At 38.5% G+C, this 15,000-nt stretch overlaps 2 protein-coding genes across 5 annotated transcripts in view; one reads left to right on the forward strand and one right to left on the reverse strand.

Moving 5' to 3' along the window:
• Positions 1-10,904, forward strand: part of LOC138005774 (ornithine decarboxylase antizyme 1-like) — a 13,277-nt gene extending 2,373 nt beyond the window's left edge. Inside the window, exons 2-6 of the mRNA XM_068851956.1 lie at positions 4,048-4,133; positions 4,954-5,102; positions 7,637-7,806; positions 7,899-7,984; positions 10,071-10,904. Coding sequence (XP_068708057.1) covers positions 4,048-4,133; positions 4,954-5,102; positions 7,637-7,806; positions 7,899-7,984; positions 10,071-10,180 — 601 coding nt within the window. The 3' untranslated portion in view covers positions 10,181-10,904. The remainder of the gene's footprint in view (positions 1-4,047; positions 4,134-4,953; positions 5,103-7,636; positions 7,807-7,898; positions 7,985-10,070) is intronic.
• A 1,277-nt stretch (positions 10,905-12,181) lies between these two features.
• The window catches only part of LOC138007752 (uncharacterized), a 15,197-nt gene continuing 12,378 nt past the window's right edge, over positions 12,182-15,000 (reverse strand). For all 4 annotated transcript variants that reach the window (XR_011124110.1, XM_068854816.1, XM_068854814.1 and 1 more), the window contains one exon: positions 12,182-12,718. Coding sequence is in view for 3 of the 4 variants with exons in the window: in XM_068854816.1 (XP_068710917.1) it covers positions 12,632-12,718 (87 nt within the window). In the remaining variant the exon portion in view is untranslated. The remainder of the gene's footprint in view (positions 12,719-15,000) is intronic.

The raw sequence follows: 15,000 nt of genomic DNA on the forward strand, positions 1-15,000 counted from the left end.
TTCGCAAGGTTTCCGCTCTGCATTCGCTCTTTTCCTGGGGATAATGGGGCGAGGAGTGGCTAGTACCATTACCGGGTTCTCAAGTTGGCTGGGTCGGGTGCCATCTGATTTGGCCGAGCATTGTGTTCCATCTTTCTCTGTCGACGCACATTCGCAGGATAGTGTTCTTTTGCTTGATGTTCAGCCAGCCGCTAGTGTCGTCCATCCACACATTACCTCTCGGTACGGTCCTTGCGTCTTATTTGCCTCGATTTACCCCTCCAGGTTGGTGTCATTTTGCTGATCGTGTGGCTAAGGTATCTGGTCTTTCGTTTCATTCTGACATGTGTAATTACATGCCTCTGCTCTTTAGCCATCTCCAACACACACTTGAACCAGTAATCTTTAATTAAAACGTGTGTAGGTTTTTCTTTAGATCTGTACTTAGTGTCCAAGTGTTTCAAAGCCGTTAACAAGTACCTCAGATCCAAGCTACCCAGTGAGTCAAGAAGCTTTTTATTTCAATGAACTGTTATTATAGTGATAATACTTCCCAAGAATACAAACTTTGAAATCTCCTCAACGGCAAACTGATATTTTGTGTCTCGTACTCTGTGGATGCGTTCGCTACGAAAATCTACATGTAGAGCTTAAGACTCGGATCTTTCATGCAGCATTGCAATTGAACACAAAATCTGAAAATGGTTTGCTATTGAAATCTCGAGAATGAGAGCAATTAATAAAATCCACAAAGAAATCCGTTTTTTTAAGATTTTGTGTTCCAATGAAAATGAGAAAGATCGCGATTTTGAAAACGGATTTCCAATCGAACGCCTATTAATTAAGTGAACTAAGCCCCACCCGGGCGAGGTTTTGAGCAGCAACCTGTGTTCGAAATGACATTTTTTTCTCGAATAATATCTGGTGCTCATAATTTATTTTTTTCTGTGTAAGGAAAACGTTTCAGAGAGAACAGGGGATGAAGTGAAAGCAATGTTTTCTGCCTGGTCCACTGTATCTGTTTTGTACACTATGATGTTTTCTTTGCAAACCTTTCTTGACAAGTGAGATGGACAGAGGTTTTTACTCGAGTATCTAAAGTGAATTTGGAATTGATTTGAATTTGTACACCTTTGTGATTGCCTACAGAGATTTCGCGCTAGTGCGCAATAAAAACTGCTGTTCATTGCTCGATGCACTAATTTGCTTCGTGAGTTCCGGGTGACCTTATAAATTGCGTATGTTTCCGCAGTTATACGACACTCAAATAAAAACCATATTTGTTTTTACTTCATAACTTGCGTTGTTCGAGATTACCGGGTCTTAGTAAATGTAACCAAATAGTTGTCACTTCCCAGTGGGTATAATTGAACAACATGTGAGTTTTGTTATAATTTTCAAGGAACTTGAAAGACAAACATGACTAAAATGAGAGCAACATGGTAATATTGCTTATGGTAATTCTTAGCTCACGGGTCAGGTTGTTCAAAATTAAAGAAATTAAAATGATACATTTTGTAAGATAACAACTAACCATTTACCCGTTACCCGTTACCCGTTACCCTTTACCCTTTACCTTTACCCTTGGAAAAGCACTGCACTGGTAACGAGTCTTTGTTTGTGGCTTGGTAACGAGTCTTTGGGTTTGTCTTTGTTTGTCGTTCCTGACGACGTTACCAACAAAGACTCGTTACCACGCCACAAAGAAAAACTCGTTACCAAACTAAACTAAACGGTCACCTTGTCGTCTTTACATTGTAAAGTTCGTGAGGATGTTTTTCATGTTTTAGCGTTTCGTTTGGGACACTAACAGCCGACTAACGTTGCTGGCAGGGCTTCACTTGCGCGGCTAGCGGATTGAAATGAAAGAAAGACCTTTGTCCTTTAATTCTACAGTGGATTTGTCGCCATGGGAACATTTTCACCAGGAATATTTGACTCAATTTGGTGGTCTCGTGGGAATTCAGTGTTTAGCCTTGGTACATGACCGTTGACAAACGAGGAACTGATAATGGCTCAATTTGCGTCGAATCTGAAAAAAAAAAAAAAAAAAAAACCTCACAGGAAGGAAGCGACCCACAGGCAATAAGGTTAAGTTTTTTAATTGACAAGCTGAATATTTTGAGCAAGAGCCGATACAACGTAGATTCAGTGATTTTAGTTGTGCATTATATTTCGACTGGCCAAACCAGCCTTCTTCACGTACAATGAGAGTTTATAATGGATTGCTTCCATGTAAATATATATAGTAAATGGATGTTGACGTAATACTGGAAAAAATGTGAAAAAATATGATAGCATCATAAATAATCTTGTTTTTTGGCCATTTCAACTTTTAATCAAAAACACAAAACAAACAGCGGCTACAAACATAATGATAAAGCACATTTTACTTTTGACTTGACGTTTGACGCGCTTTATCATTATGTTTGTTTTATGTTTTTGATAAAATATGGTAGTTACAACAAATTTTTAATTGAGGTTTTGTCGTAAAATTGTCTTCTCAGGTCTCAGGTCTTGTGTTCCCATACAAATCCTTCTATTCTCCCATACTGAGCTTGGGGTACCTGTGGTTCCTTCTGAAGAAGCCTTGGGTGCTTACCATTTAGCTAAAAAATCCGGAAATTTCGGTTTGAGGTCAAATGGAAAGGCAATTTTCCGGAAAATCTTTTCGGAAATTGTGGACAGCCTCCAGAGGTAGTCCTCTTTTTCCGTTCGGAACAGAATTCGCGAAATGCTCTTAACATTTGCGAGAATCCTTCCGTTTCCAGGTCCTTTCTCACAAGATCAAGTGAAATATGCGTGATGGAATGCTTTGTAGTAAATGGTAAGCGCCATTCTCATCCGGTTGGTCATTAAATTCGGAAAATCGCTTACCTTTATGCAACGATCATTCCATCCGAATTACAGTGAAACCTGTATTAAGCGGACACCGTATTAAGCGGACACCCTCTATTAAGTGGCCGAATACCCTAAATTTATATCCCTTATTTACTGTAAATCAAACCTTTATTAAGCGGACACCTCTATTAAGCGGACGCGGACACCTAAAAAGTACTTGAAATGGTCATTTCTATTGTTACCAACCTGTATTAAACGGACACTTGTAATTAAACTCCACCACACAACGTGCCAGACACCGGAAACGAGGAAGGCGCCAACCACCAATTTTTCTATTTTTAAAATTAAAAACGTGACTTGACAAACGGTGTTTGTTGAATACACAAGGACAAAAGAAACCGTAAATGCATACACATCCACGAAGCCTGTACAGCTAGTATACAACAAATCCTTCGTTGATCAGTTTATCTTTTAACCAGTTACAAGATTATCTGAGATACTGCTGGAATATTCCAGATATCATGGACAAGAAGATCTAACGCTGGCCATTAGCAAGGCAACCGACTTGCTTCAGAAAATGAAATTTAAAAGGCTCAAACAATCAAGAATTGATGACTGTTATTGTTAAGGATTAGTACATTCAACAGCTTAGAAAAGGACAAAGTTTTTATGGTTTTTATGTACAATATACAACTTGTTTCGCTCATTTGATCAGTTTCAGAGTACAGTATTGATTCGTTATGTTTGTATAGAGCTTGTTTCACTCGTCTGATTTCTTCAAATTTGAGGTGTAATCTATGTTTGTAGTAATCGGATCAGTTGTTCCACTTAAATAAAAAAAATAAATACTGTAATGCAAACATATTTTGTCGCAGTCGCTGGGAGTATTCTAAACATTTTCACCGTTCATTTTAATGGTATTTGACACCTCATAAGACGTTATTTATCGAAACCTGTATTAGGCGGACACCCTGTATTAAGCGGACACTAGAGCATTCCCCGAGGGTGTCCGTTTAATACAGGTTTCACTGTATTTGGCTAAATGGTAAGCACCCCTTGGCTCACTCCAAACGGAGGACTGGATACCAGAGGGGGACGCAATGCATTGTGTTTTCACCTCTTCCGTCTTCCATGTTGTGAGCCAGTAAGTTAGCGAGGCATTTCTCGTTGTCTTTTCGACGTTTTCTTGTTTTCACCGCTATAACTGTCAGTAGTCTGCTTCGGCAGCGACTCATTAACAATTTCGCCGCACAAGAAGAAGGAAAATCACAATCCAAACCAAAACTATCCAGGGAAATTCGCCAAGCAGCCCTGTACGTATGAGCTTTTTGTTTATGTATGCACGAATGCTTCATGGTTTTTTCCATTCTGATATTTGTTATGCAACATGGAGGAACATAATAAACTATAAACCCTTACACAAAATAAACCAGTTACTTGGAATAAATCTAAAATGGACGAAGGATACCATATACGACGAGTGCTTTATTTGTGAAAAATGGCAGGCAGCTGTGTACGATATATACCGTCCGTTATACATGTACGAAAATAAAATAAAAGGAAAACAGTGTGAAAGCCAATCCTGGAAAAAAACAAGCGAACAGTTGGAAGAATATGCTCAAAGGTTGAGCTACATGTCAATCTCCCAGCTTTGCATTTTACCTTGATAATCGTTAGGAAAATCCTGTAAATGGAAAGAAGAGGGTCAATAATATTATTTTGCGTCGTCACTGATATATTTTTACCACTACTTGTTTAGGTACATAAGTGCTTTTCTTCAGTTCGACAACTGAATCTGTCAAAGAGTCCCTTTGTAAATAAAAAAAATATGGAAAATTCTTATCCTTTGTTCAAATTCTTTTGATGCAGTATCGCAAAAAGTAAGAATAAAACAATGCTTCAAAATCACAGCTGGCTTTTATTTATAGAAAATCCAAATTATGAGGGACATGTTGGGAGGGATTGTTCCACTTTTGATACTTACAATGATTAGGTTAACTTGTGCTGCAGCAAGGTTGTGGGACAGGTAGAAACAAAATTGTCGGTGCAGTATAATTTTGTTACTGTGCAGCATTTGAGCGTGGTTCTCTTTATTATTAGAAGTACATCACTTTCTGTTTCATCCTTTTACAGGGAGCCAACAGTGTATTGTAACTTTGAGCTGCGACAGTGGATGGACTGGCTTACCTGATGTTCGCTTCGACGAGGCAGGAACTTCAGGAGATGGTGGTGGAGGTGGTGATGATGACGAGGATGGTATATCCTTTCTTCGGCTTTTTGCCGTAAGTATTTCTGTGTGTTAAAGTACTTTTCCATGGTGAAAATTACAAAGACATCAATTTGCAGTTTTAGTTACTGATTCATTTTCCATGGTCGGGCTATGGTTTTTGATTAAAATTATGAGCAAAGTATCAGAGTTCCTTTTGTGACATTCTTTTGGAATAGAAGTGTTTTGGATGCATAAGCTATATTCCAATTTTTTGGCTGGATTATTTTGTTTTTGCCATGGGGTAATAAATTATTATCATTATCACTTGGTGGTAGTTTTTATTCTATTATACCTATTTAAACAGCCACTGAAATCAAAGACCCATTTAATAAAATGAAAGAAAAACACAACTTAATGAGAGCTCTAACTTGGTAAAAGCCATGACGATAATAATCAAATTGATTATAATAATTCGTTTACTTGCACATGTCAATAGGCAATCCCTTGCAGGTTAATAATGTTATTGATGGCAATAGAAAATAAAAATAGTAGGAAATAGTAAAATAATAATATTGTTATTATTGGTCTTTTAATCAAACGATTTTACTGGTCCAAGGGATATTCTCTGACGTTTGTTTTGAATAGGGTCTTAAAACAAAGTTCCCAATGTTTTATTGACCCTCTTACTGTAGGAACAGAAGTAGATTAAATGAACTTCTACTTAAATAATTCCTTGCTGCAGACAAAGTGTGGGATACTTGTCAGCAAAGTATTTTCGTGTCCCATTTTACTTTGTGGTAATGCCAAGCACTTTTTAAAACAAATTTTGAGAACCTGTTTTTACTGGGTTGCCTATGGCAAACCCAGTCGAGGTCTGCGTTTAGTTTGTTTGTTTTATTTTTTAAATTTTTTTTGTTTTTGTTTTATTTTTTCCGTGTCGGTAAAAGTCTTGCCTGTCACTCCCCTGGTAAGTGGTGTCTTTGTGCATAGAGCCTTCTGCACGTATTTTCTTAGGCTCGAGAGGGTAGTGGAACTGTGAGATTTCTCTGGTGGACACAGTAGAATCATTAACTTAGTCTGCAATGGCGTCAAAAGTCATGTAATGCGAATGGCGTTTTAGTGGATGCTTAAACAAAGTATACCCTTATGGAGCTCAATAATGGAAAGTCAGTTGGATAAACTAGGCAGGAATCTCAAAAGCCACGAGTACTGGACTTCGACAACAATCTATCGCCCGTCGAGACGAAATCAAAGTGAGCTGTGTTTACCTGAAGTACATGTACATGGTAATTTGACACGATTGAGTTTCTTGTCTTCACGCACGCAATGCAATAGGAAGAGGTTTTTGGCTCTAAGAGCAAATATGTTGTTTGTTTCAATAAATTTTATCGCTGGAAAAGGATACTGTCATATTTTCTGCCTTTGTGAATTATGATATCATGTTGTGTATTGAATTTTCGAGCTTAAGGTTGAAATGTGATATGGGAGAAGTTTTTTAGTATTGCTCTGTAAGCAGGAAGGGTTCACAGGCCTGTTGGAAGCGTGCTTGAGTTTCAACAAAATGAGCCCCAAAATCAGTGAAAACTTGTGACGCAGATGAGTAGTAAAGTAGCTGCTATTTCCAAAATGATGGAATTACCTGGTGATAAATAACGTCGTATGCGTCTTGGAGAGTAAATTTTGACTTTGCATAAACAAGAGTTGGGCGATTGTGATCTTTGTTTTGACTTCGCTCATTTCATTGTCAAACTTTATAGCACTTGACAGAAAAAGAAACTTACAAAAACCCGGTATCTTGCCATCATTTGACACAGATGCTTCACTGTTTGGCAAGTAAACACGCCGCGGTAACTTAATCACGGCGCCCGCTGAATTTCGGCCATGTCACTTTCGATTTTTCAATTTACTTGAACGTAGCAAAAATCTCCCAAAATGTTTATCGCTGATCGTAACTTTTTATATTCTATATTCGCGGTTCAAAATTAATGTTGTTTTCATGTCGTAAATATTTTATTCTCGATCGACCGTCCCGGAAACTTCTTTCTGCGCTTTCTAAAAACTGTGTATCGATAGTTATTTGCTTTTTCATCAATATTTGTTTTGCATAAAGCAAGCTAACAAAATCTGTATCTTGCTGAGTTCGCATTTGTTAGCGTTAATGGTATTTTCAGTCAGATGCTTCTGTTTTTTGTGAGGGGTTTATTGTTTTGGTCTCCCATCCTAACACTAACCACGCGGAACAGGGCTTGACTTCAGTGAAGTTTAGTATTACAAAGCTGTCAGATGCTCAGAGGGCACACTTGTGGTGAAAAGAAGTTGTGAGGGAACTTGAAAATTATCAACATGTCAGCCCAGAAGCCAATGTTTCTCGCTTCTCTTTTGTTATTCTTCAGAGACTGGAATGCTGTATTTCAATACCACACAATTCAGTGCCTTCTGATTTTCTGTAGCACGTACCACAGGCAACCCAGTGTATGCTTCACGGAAGCATCTCGTTTGTACTTACTTTCCAGAATACTCCCATGAAAGCCTGTCCTGATACTTAATATAATACACTGACATATTGCATTTGTTGGCTGAAGTAAATGAAGGCCTTTTTTCCCTCAGGATTCAGAAATAGCTGTGGAGAGTGGCAAGAAAGTGTCAAAGTCATCTCTGTACTGCTTTCGCCTTAAAAATGGCGACCACCACATCATAGAGTGGAAGGCTGTTTTACAGAATGGCCAGCTGTACGTGGGAGTGCAGGATGGCGAGCTGCCTTTAGGAAGCAAAGAATGGTAACAAGAGCAAGCATTTTGTGGGAAATGACAAGTAATTTATGTACATGTTACAACTCTACATCCAACATCATTGCTTTCTTTCTTTTCAGCTTTGTGTCACTTCTTGAATATGCAGAGGAATACCTGAAATGTGAACACGTCTTTGTTGGCCTTCTAAAGGAGCGACCAGACAGAGGTATTTAAACTTTCAGATAAAAATAGTATTTTCATGCCATTCAAAGGTTAAGTACTTTTTTTCACCATTGACGTTGGATAGAGTATAAAATTAATACATGTATGCAATATGTGAAATGGCTATGGCCATGTACTGCCTCAGTTTATGGTGACTGAGGAGTCATCATCTGGCTGGCTGTTGACTTGACTTGATATCCTACACATTACCTGCGGGTCAGACATACGATGGTCCCCCAGGTCGGTGTCTTATTTAAGGTCTGCTTTTAGGGTGGTATGGGAATGGCTGGTTTTGCATTTAGCCTTAGGTTCCAGAACAGCACTGTAGAGGCGTATGGGTCATGCTGATTGAGAAGTAGGCTTGAAAATATTAGGTTTCTCTCATTTTGTCATTATGCCTGAATTTCCTTGCCATTTAAAAATATGATATTACAAACAACATGCAATTTCAGAACTCAAGAAAGGCTGTCTTGTCAGAATTGACAACCTTATTCCCCACCTCTCTTATCATGACCATTGCTGCTGTCATTTGGTGAATGAAAACAAAACATCTCCCCTTAGCTTCTTTAGTTCTAATCTACCAGAATTAATAAATCTCGTACAAATTATTATACGTTTGTAACCTCCTTCTTAACCCATTGACTCTTGGGGGTTCCTCATTGACAAGTAAAATTGTCTGGCATTAAGAGTATAATACTAACCCAATTCACAGCAACTAAACACGTTTAAGGACAGTGCCTACTATTGTTGTTGCGCATACGTTCCGCGCAACTCGAGATACTCGGATTTCCCATCGGTGACGCTTCCTAATGCAGGGATATTTTTGCGCGGTTTAAAACTATGCAGAGAAAGTAGATCTTCGGAAGTACTCTTGGTATCCAAAAAGAAAATTGGGGGTAACCATGCATTCTTTAGAGATAATTAAGCTTCATTTTGAGAAAGAACGCCATACATTGCTTTGTATTCTTGAACTTTTTACAAATATTGTTCATGGCTAGCCCCAATTTTCTTGTTGGATTTCAATAACACTTTTTAAGATCTACATGTACCTTTTCTGCATAATCATAAATCGGGGCATACATACCTTTGAAATAGTAGGCAGCGTCCTAAATTAAACTGGGTTTTAACCAAATAAAAATGAGCAATGGAAGGCTGAAAGACTGAATTTATGTAGGTTCATGTAAGTTCTAATGTGTCTTCATTGTGTTGAATTTGGAGTCTACATTATGTCAGGTAGTAACTTGTATGAAGAAAACAATAATTATTTTAAACCATGTTTAACTAAACAGCTGTTAAACGTGTTTAAGCTTTGGTGTGAATAGGCCAGTTTAGACGTCAAAGGGTTAATCAGTGAGTGATTGAGAGACAGCTACAAACTTAATAATTATCTCTGGGTAATGGGTCACACAATGTGTGTCCAACAGTATTCCTTACAAAATTAATGTCATGTGGCCAGCGTTGGAACCACAAATTTTGATTGGTTCATGCATGATTGAGACTTTATCAAACTGGGCTTAGTCAATCAAAGCAGGGTTGGTGAAGATGCAGCTTTTGCAGCTAAGCCATCACGTGACCTACTTTTCATAAAATTATGGGCTATAGCTTAACAAATGCCAGAAATTGAAAGAGCATGTTGAGAATATCAAAATGGCCAAATTTCAGGCCCCCATCATTAAAAGGTGAGATCTTATGACAGTCTGAAGTTTTAAAAGAATAAGAAAATGGAAAATATTGCTGGAGAGCAAGACCTTGCTCTCCAGCAACATTTCCCATACAAAACTTCTAAATTTTCCGAAAATTCAAACTGTTGTCTAAACTTAGTCTTTCATTCCAGGGGACTCAAACTTGGCCATTTTGGTATTTTCCATGCGCTCTTTCCATTTCTGGCATTCTTTAAGTTATAGCCCATAATATAAAAATTCTCTAGGGAAAATTTGGTCACGTGACCCCAGCTGCAAAAGGCCTATTTGGGTCAGCTCTTACTTTCCGTTGGCTTGTAGTGAGCATTTTGGAGGCAACACACAGCAGATGTGGATTACAAGATCAGCACTACTGTTGTGAAGTTTGATTGTTGTTTTTTTTAATTGCAGCAAGTTTGATGCGCACCTTCATGTTTATGGGTTTTGAAACAGTGAAGCCGAACCATGAATTGTGCCCAAGCAGTGAAAGCTTTATCTTCATGGTGTATACCATTGAATGACAATCCAAAGTGGTTCTCCACACTGTAACTTACTTATATATTTACATGTACCGTCAGCATGTACAGTGTAGTGTATTATACGGACTAGTTAGTATTGTAGAGTGTTCTGCTCTAATAATGCTTAAATTACAACCATTACACAGCACATGTAATGATAATCAAAAATAATATAGCAAAGCCCTCCCAAGTGACTCTTTAGCATGATGGTTATTTTGTCAAGCAAAAGGACTTTTTGTTCTTCCTTTGTTATTATGGGCTTTTTATCCAAATAAAGCACTGCAGCTCAAATTCTTTTCTACAAATAACTTTTGTCCAAGTGTTCAGTAATTGAATTATTAGTATTATTTTGAACAGTTAACTCACTAAAATACCGTATCTCTGTAAAATTAGGCATGCCTAGTGTTAATAATAATAATAATAATAATAATAATAATAATAATAATAATAATAATAATAATAATGTGCAGTTCTAGGCAGACAGTGCTAACAACTTCCTACATTTAAGGTTTCCCAAAAAATTTGCAATGAGGGTGCGCACATGGACCTGAAGGGGGTGGTCAGAACCCAAAAACGATTAGGTAGGCATAGCTGTGTCACAGAACAACACAAATTAATTGATGATGTTGTATGTCAAATTAGGTGTACAGTGTATTGATGCAAACTTCAGGTTTTGTGTACTCAGGGTATATATGGTGTCAAATTAAACTCTGTTCTTTTTTCATGGTATTATGCATTATAGTCTTTGATCACATTGTTGTTGGGGCTCTAAGGCAATAACTGAAAGACACTTCAATCAGCTATAAAGAAGGATTGCTGACAAGCAAACTGTCAGAAAACTTTCCCTAATTTCTGGTTCAATGTTCTTAAATGTTGGTCATACACCATGTAGGTAAACATAGATGCCTAACCCCATGTTAGTGTCCCTTGGCAAATTGATTGGTGTTGGGAGTGGAAGTCAGCTGGTACACTTCCAACATCGTTTGGCAGTAGCCAAAGAATGGCACAACACATTTTGATTCATCTAGTATAGGCCACTTCGGAAAATACCATAATCAAAGCTGTGCTCTAAGGAAAATTACAAGGAGCCCACAGTTTGATGTCGGGCACCCAGTACTTAAGCTTATATGAGTAAAAAACTGTTTTTCCAGTTGCTCAAGGCCAAAAGTTAGTCGCCTGTGGCACCCGGGCGCTGCTAGAGCACAGCCTTGATAATACTCTTTGCTTGTTCCTTCACATTTTGCATGAGCATTATTTCCAGTTTTGCTTGAAAAAAAATTTGGGGGGACAAACCAAGAGCATTATGGTATTTGGTCATAGAATACACCAATGATGTAGGTAAACTTGGATGCCTAACCCCATGTTAGTGTCTCTTGGTAAATTGCTTGGTGTTGGGAGTAGAAGTCAGCTGGTACACTTCCAACATCGTTTGGCAGTAGCCAAAGAATGGCACAACACATTTTGATTCATCTAGTATAGGCCACTTCGGAAAATACCATAATACTCTTTGTTTGTTCCGTCAAATTTTGCATGAGCATTGTTTCCAGTTTCTCTTGAAAAAAAATTTTGGGGGGACAAACCAAGAGCATTATGGTATTTTCCGAAGTGGCCTATACAGCTCTCACAGTGTGGCAATACATGCACATTACACATGATCTTCATGGAAAGGCATGCGAATACACTAGTGTCACTATGCACCACTGGTTATAGGTGTCACTGTACCAATGGGGTGGGAAAATGATTTGCTAAATAAATTGTTTATGGTATGAATGTTTGCTCCTTACCAGCTTCGGCTTAGTGCAATAGACCATTTTCGAATTCTCATGGCTGGACTGGATCTAGCATGAAATGGAGGCTAATGCGGGCAAATGTTTTCAAATGCAAATTAATTTGCCCGCATTAGCCTCCATTTCATGCTAGAACCAGTCCAGCTGTGAGAATACGAAACTGGCCTATTACCTTATTACAGTAGTACAGTGTATCTTCACAAAAATTGATCTCAGCAGGACTAGAACTTTTTTAATTCCTTTATGCAGCACTTGCGTGAATAAAAAATTATAAGCCTGTCAAATATTTTTATCTTTGAAATGGTGTCATTAGCACAACATTCAATTCAACAACCCTAAAAATAATTGTTGTAACCAGTTCCATATGTAAAACACATACCATTCTTTGAAGATAATGCAACCTGTTGATTGCTTCAAACTTTAAATTATTGTGGTAAATTTAAAAACTTGTAACAACTTGTATACATATAAAGTTTCTGCTATCACTCTGATGAATTCTAAACATTAAGTCAACATCAACTTCAAGTCAGGACTTTTGATGTGACCGTCACACAAACGCATACAGAGCGAACTTGTGCATCAACAAGCAATATACCAAGATTGTTTACAGAGAAAACCTTATGGTTTACATGGACATGTCCTGGTTACAAGTGCTGAACGCAATGTTTTACAACAGACTGCATGAACTTGGTTCGGTTTCCTTCACTTCGGCTGGCTCTTTCCCTTGGCTGCAATCAAGGATCACTTGGACAACCTACGTGTATGATAAGAAAGTAAATATTGCTTTTCCACTTGACATCACTAAACAAAGATTTTTTAGGATGTTTTTTTCCGATGTCAGACAAAATCAGTTGGTGCCTCAAGGTTCTTTGACATGCTTCCATTTGTTAGGGTGATTATTAGTGTCAGCACTTTGATCATCAGAGAAAAGTATTGAAACACCCCGATTTCTCATTGATTCATAACATAAAACTCTTTCTGGTTGGGTGTCAAATCATGTAATTACAGTGAATACACTTTTCCCCCCATTGACCCCTGAGAGTGAGACTTAATAGATTTCACTTTGTCTAACACCAGATGATTTTACTTGCAATCGGGGGCATCCTAGGGCATTTGAGGTGTGAATGGGTTAAACCTTTGCATCCTTAGAGTGACAGTTGGCCATTTACTCTGTCTAAAGCGAGTTTCAATCGAGTATCGTAAAACCAAAACGAAATACTAATTACTTTGGCCAATCAAAAAGGACGGAGACAATCCAGTACACCAATCAAAACTCGAAGTAATCACACGTAGCCGACACAAAGCGCAGGAAAATGTGCACACGCAAGCAACGATTGGTTTTGGTTTCACTTCTGATTGGTTGAAAAAGTGGCGCGAGAACTTTGAGCCAATCACTGAGTGAAGTACTACCATTTGCGTCCATCCTTGAAGCGTGACGAATTTTGCCGGAAACGTTAATGGTTTGTCCAGTCTTGTGTCACTTTTGACCAATGAAACGTTGACCGTTATGTTTTGAAATTGACCACGTTTTTGACGGCATACCAGCATGTTTTGTTCAGGTGCTCTTCAAGTTTTTAGGTTTTCCGTGAGAGCGGAGATATTTATGAATTTGCCTAGGAATCTAGAAGAGTTATAAACATCTATCTCCCGTGAGTTTCCAAAGACACGGAATATGGAATTTGGTATACTTTACCAGGAAGAGATACGTGATTCAGCAAATACGAGAAAAAAATACATGCATGAAACCGAAGTGAAGGTAGAAAGATCGAGGAGGAAATATTTCTGCGTCTAGGGCATTCTGCGCACACACGCTCGTGTACTCGTTCACTAACTGATGAACTCGAAATTTTCAATGCCGCACGAGGCTTCGAATTTCTCGTTCATTGTTAGTGAACTTGTGCAGGCAGAAGCCCATTAGTAGGAGCCTCCATATGCAGTAGATCTTTGAGTCAACCTTTGCGCGTATGTTTCTATTTTTGGAACGAATCCTTGAGCAGGAGACTCGCATTTACATAAATTTGCACGATTTACATACAGTTTTACTGCTTTATGTGTCTTCGTTAGACAATGACTTTACTCTGTTTGACCAGAGCCGAGGAACTCGTGGCGTTCAAAAAATTAGAAAGATACGTGCAAAGGTTGACTCATAAGGGCGTGTATGAGAGAGGCAAGCTCCTAATCATGGGCTCCTGAGTGCGTTAAATATGGAAGCATACGAAACATGTACCCCAGGTCCATGGACCTCCCATGTGGACCACCCCTCACTTTGTGTAAGAGAGAGAGAGAGAGAGAGAGAGAGAGCGAAGTGGTCCTCGCACTTAACTGGACAATTTCAGCAATTGTCTCTCATAGACACCTGAGAAATTCAGGTGAAACCCATGACCCCTGCGATGTGAGGACGGTTGGGCGCACTGGTCAATTTGTTGGGCTCGTTTGTTCCGATGAAGGACTCGATGAATTAAATGATATGAATGTATATTTGAAGTGCGGGTTATAGACGAATCTCTTTAGAGCTACTTATTTGAAATGGATGGTATATTGGTTTCTATAAGAGACAATTGCTTAAATCAGTAGCCCATGACTATAAGCGAACAACAGCCCTATATTCCTGATAAGAATGAGGGCAGCAACTTGATGTAATAACCGGGTCCATGTTTTGCATACGTCCTTAACCAGTAATTATAATAGTTTAGAAGACGCGCAAAATTCCCATAAGTTTACTTACACAATAATCCATAGATGATCTACCAAGCGAGCGAGCGCATTGATAAAAGGTCTTGTCGATGAAATGTGTGCATCTTAGCTTTCGACCTTTTTTGACTTTTGTTTTTACATGTTTTGTTCATACAACTTTTACCTTTAATTCCCAGCGATTTGTGCACTGTACGTTCCCATTATTCTTCTGGCTTTATGGGTTTCATACCAGCCATTCCGGCACAGGCTGTCCAGCTTGGCTATGTATGGTCTCTATTTTGACGTGCCCTTGTGATTTTACTCGGACGAGAATAAAAGCCCAAGCTCCTAGTTCGAGCTATG

The sequence above is a fragment of the Montipora foliosa genome, chromosome 6 (assembly GCF_036669935.1).
Source record: "Montipora foliosa isolate CH-2021 chromosome 6, ASM3666993v2, whole genome shotgun sequence".
NCBI classification, from domain to species: Eukaryota; Metazoa; Cnidaria; class Anthozoa; order Scleractinia; family Acroporidae; genus Montipora; species Montipora foliosa.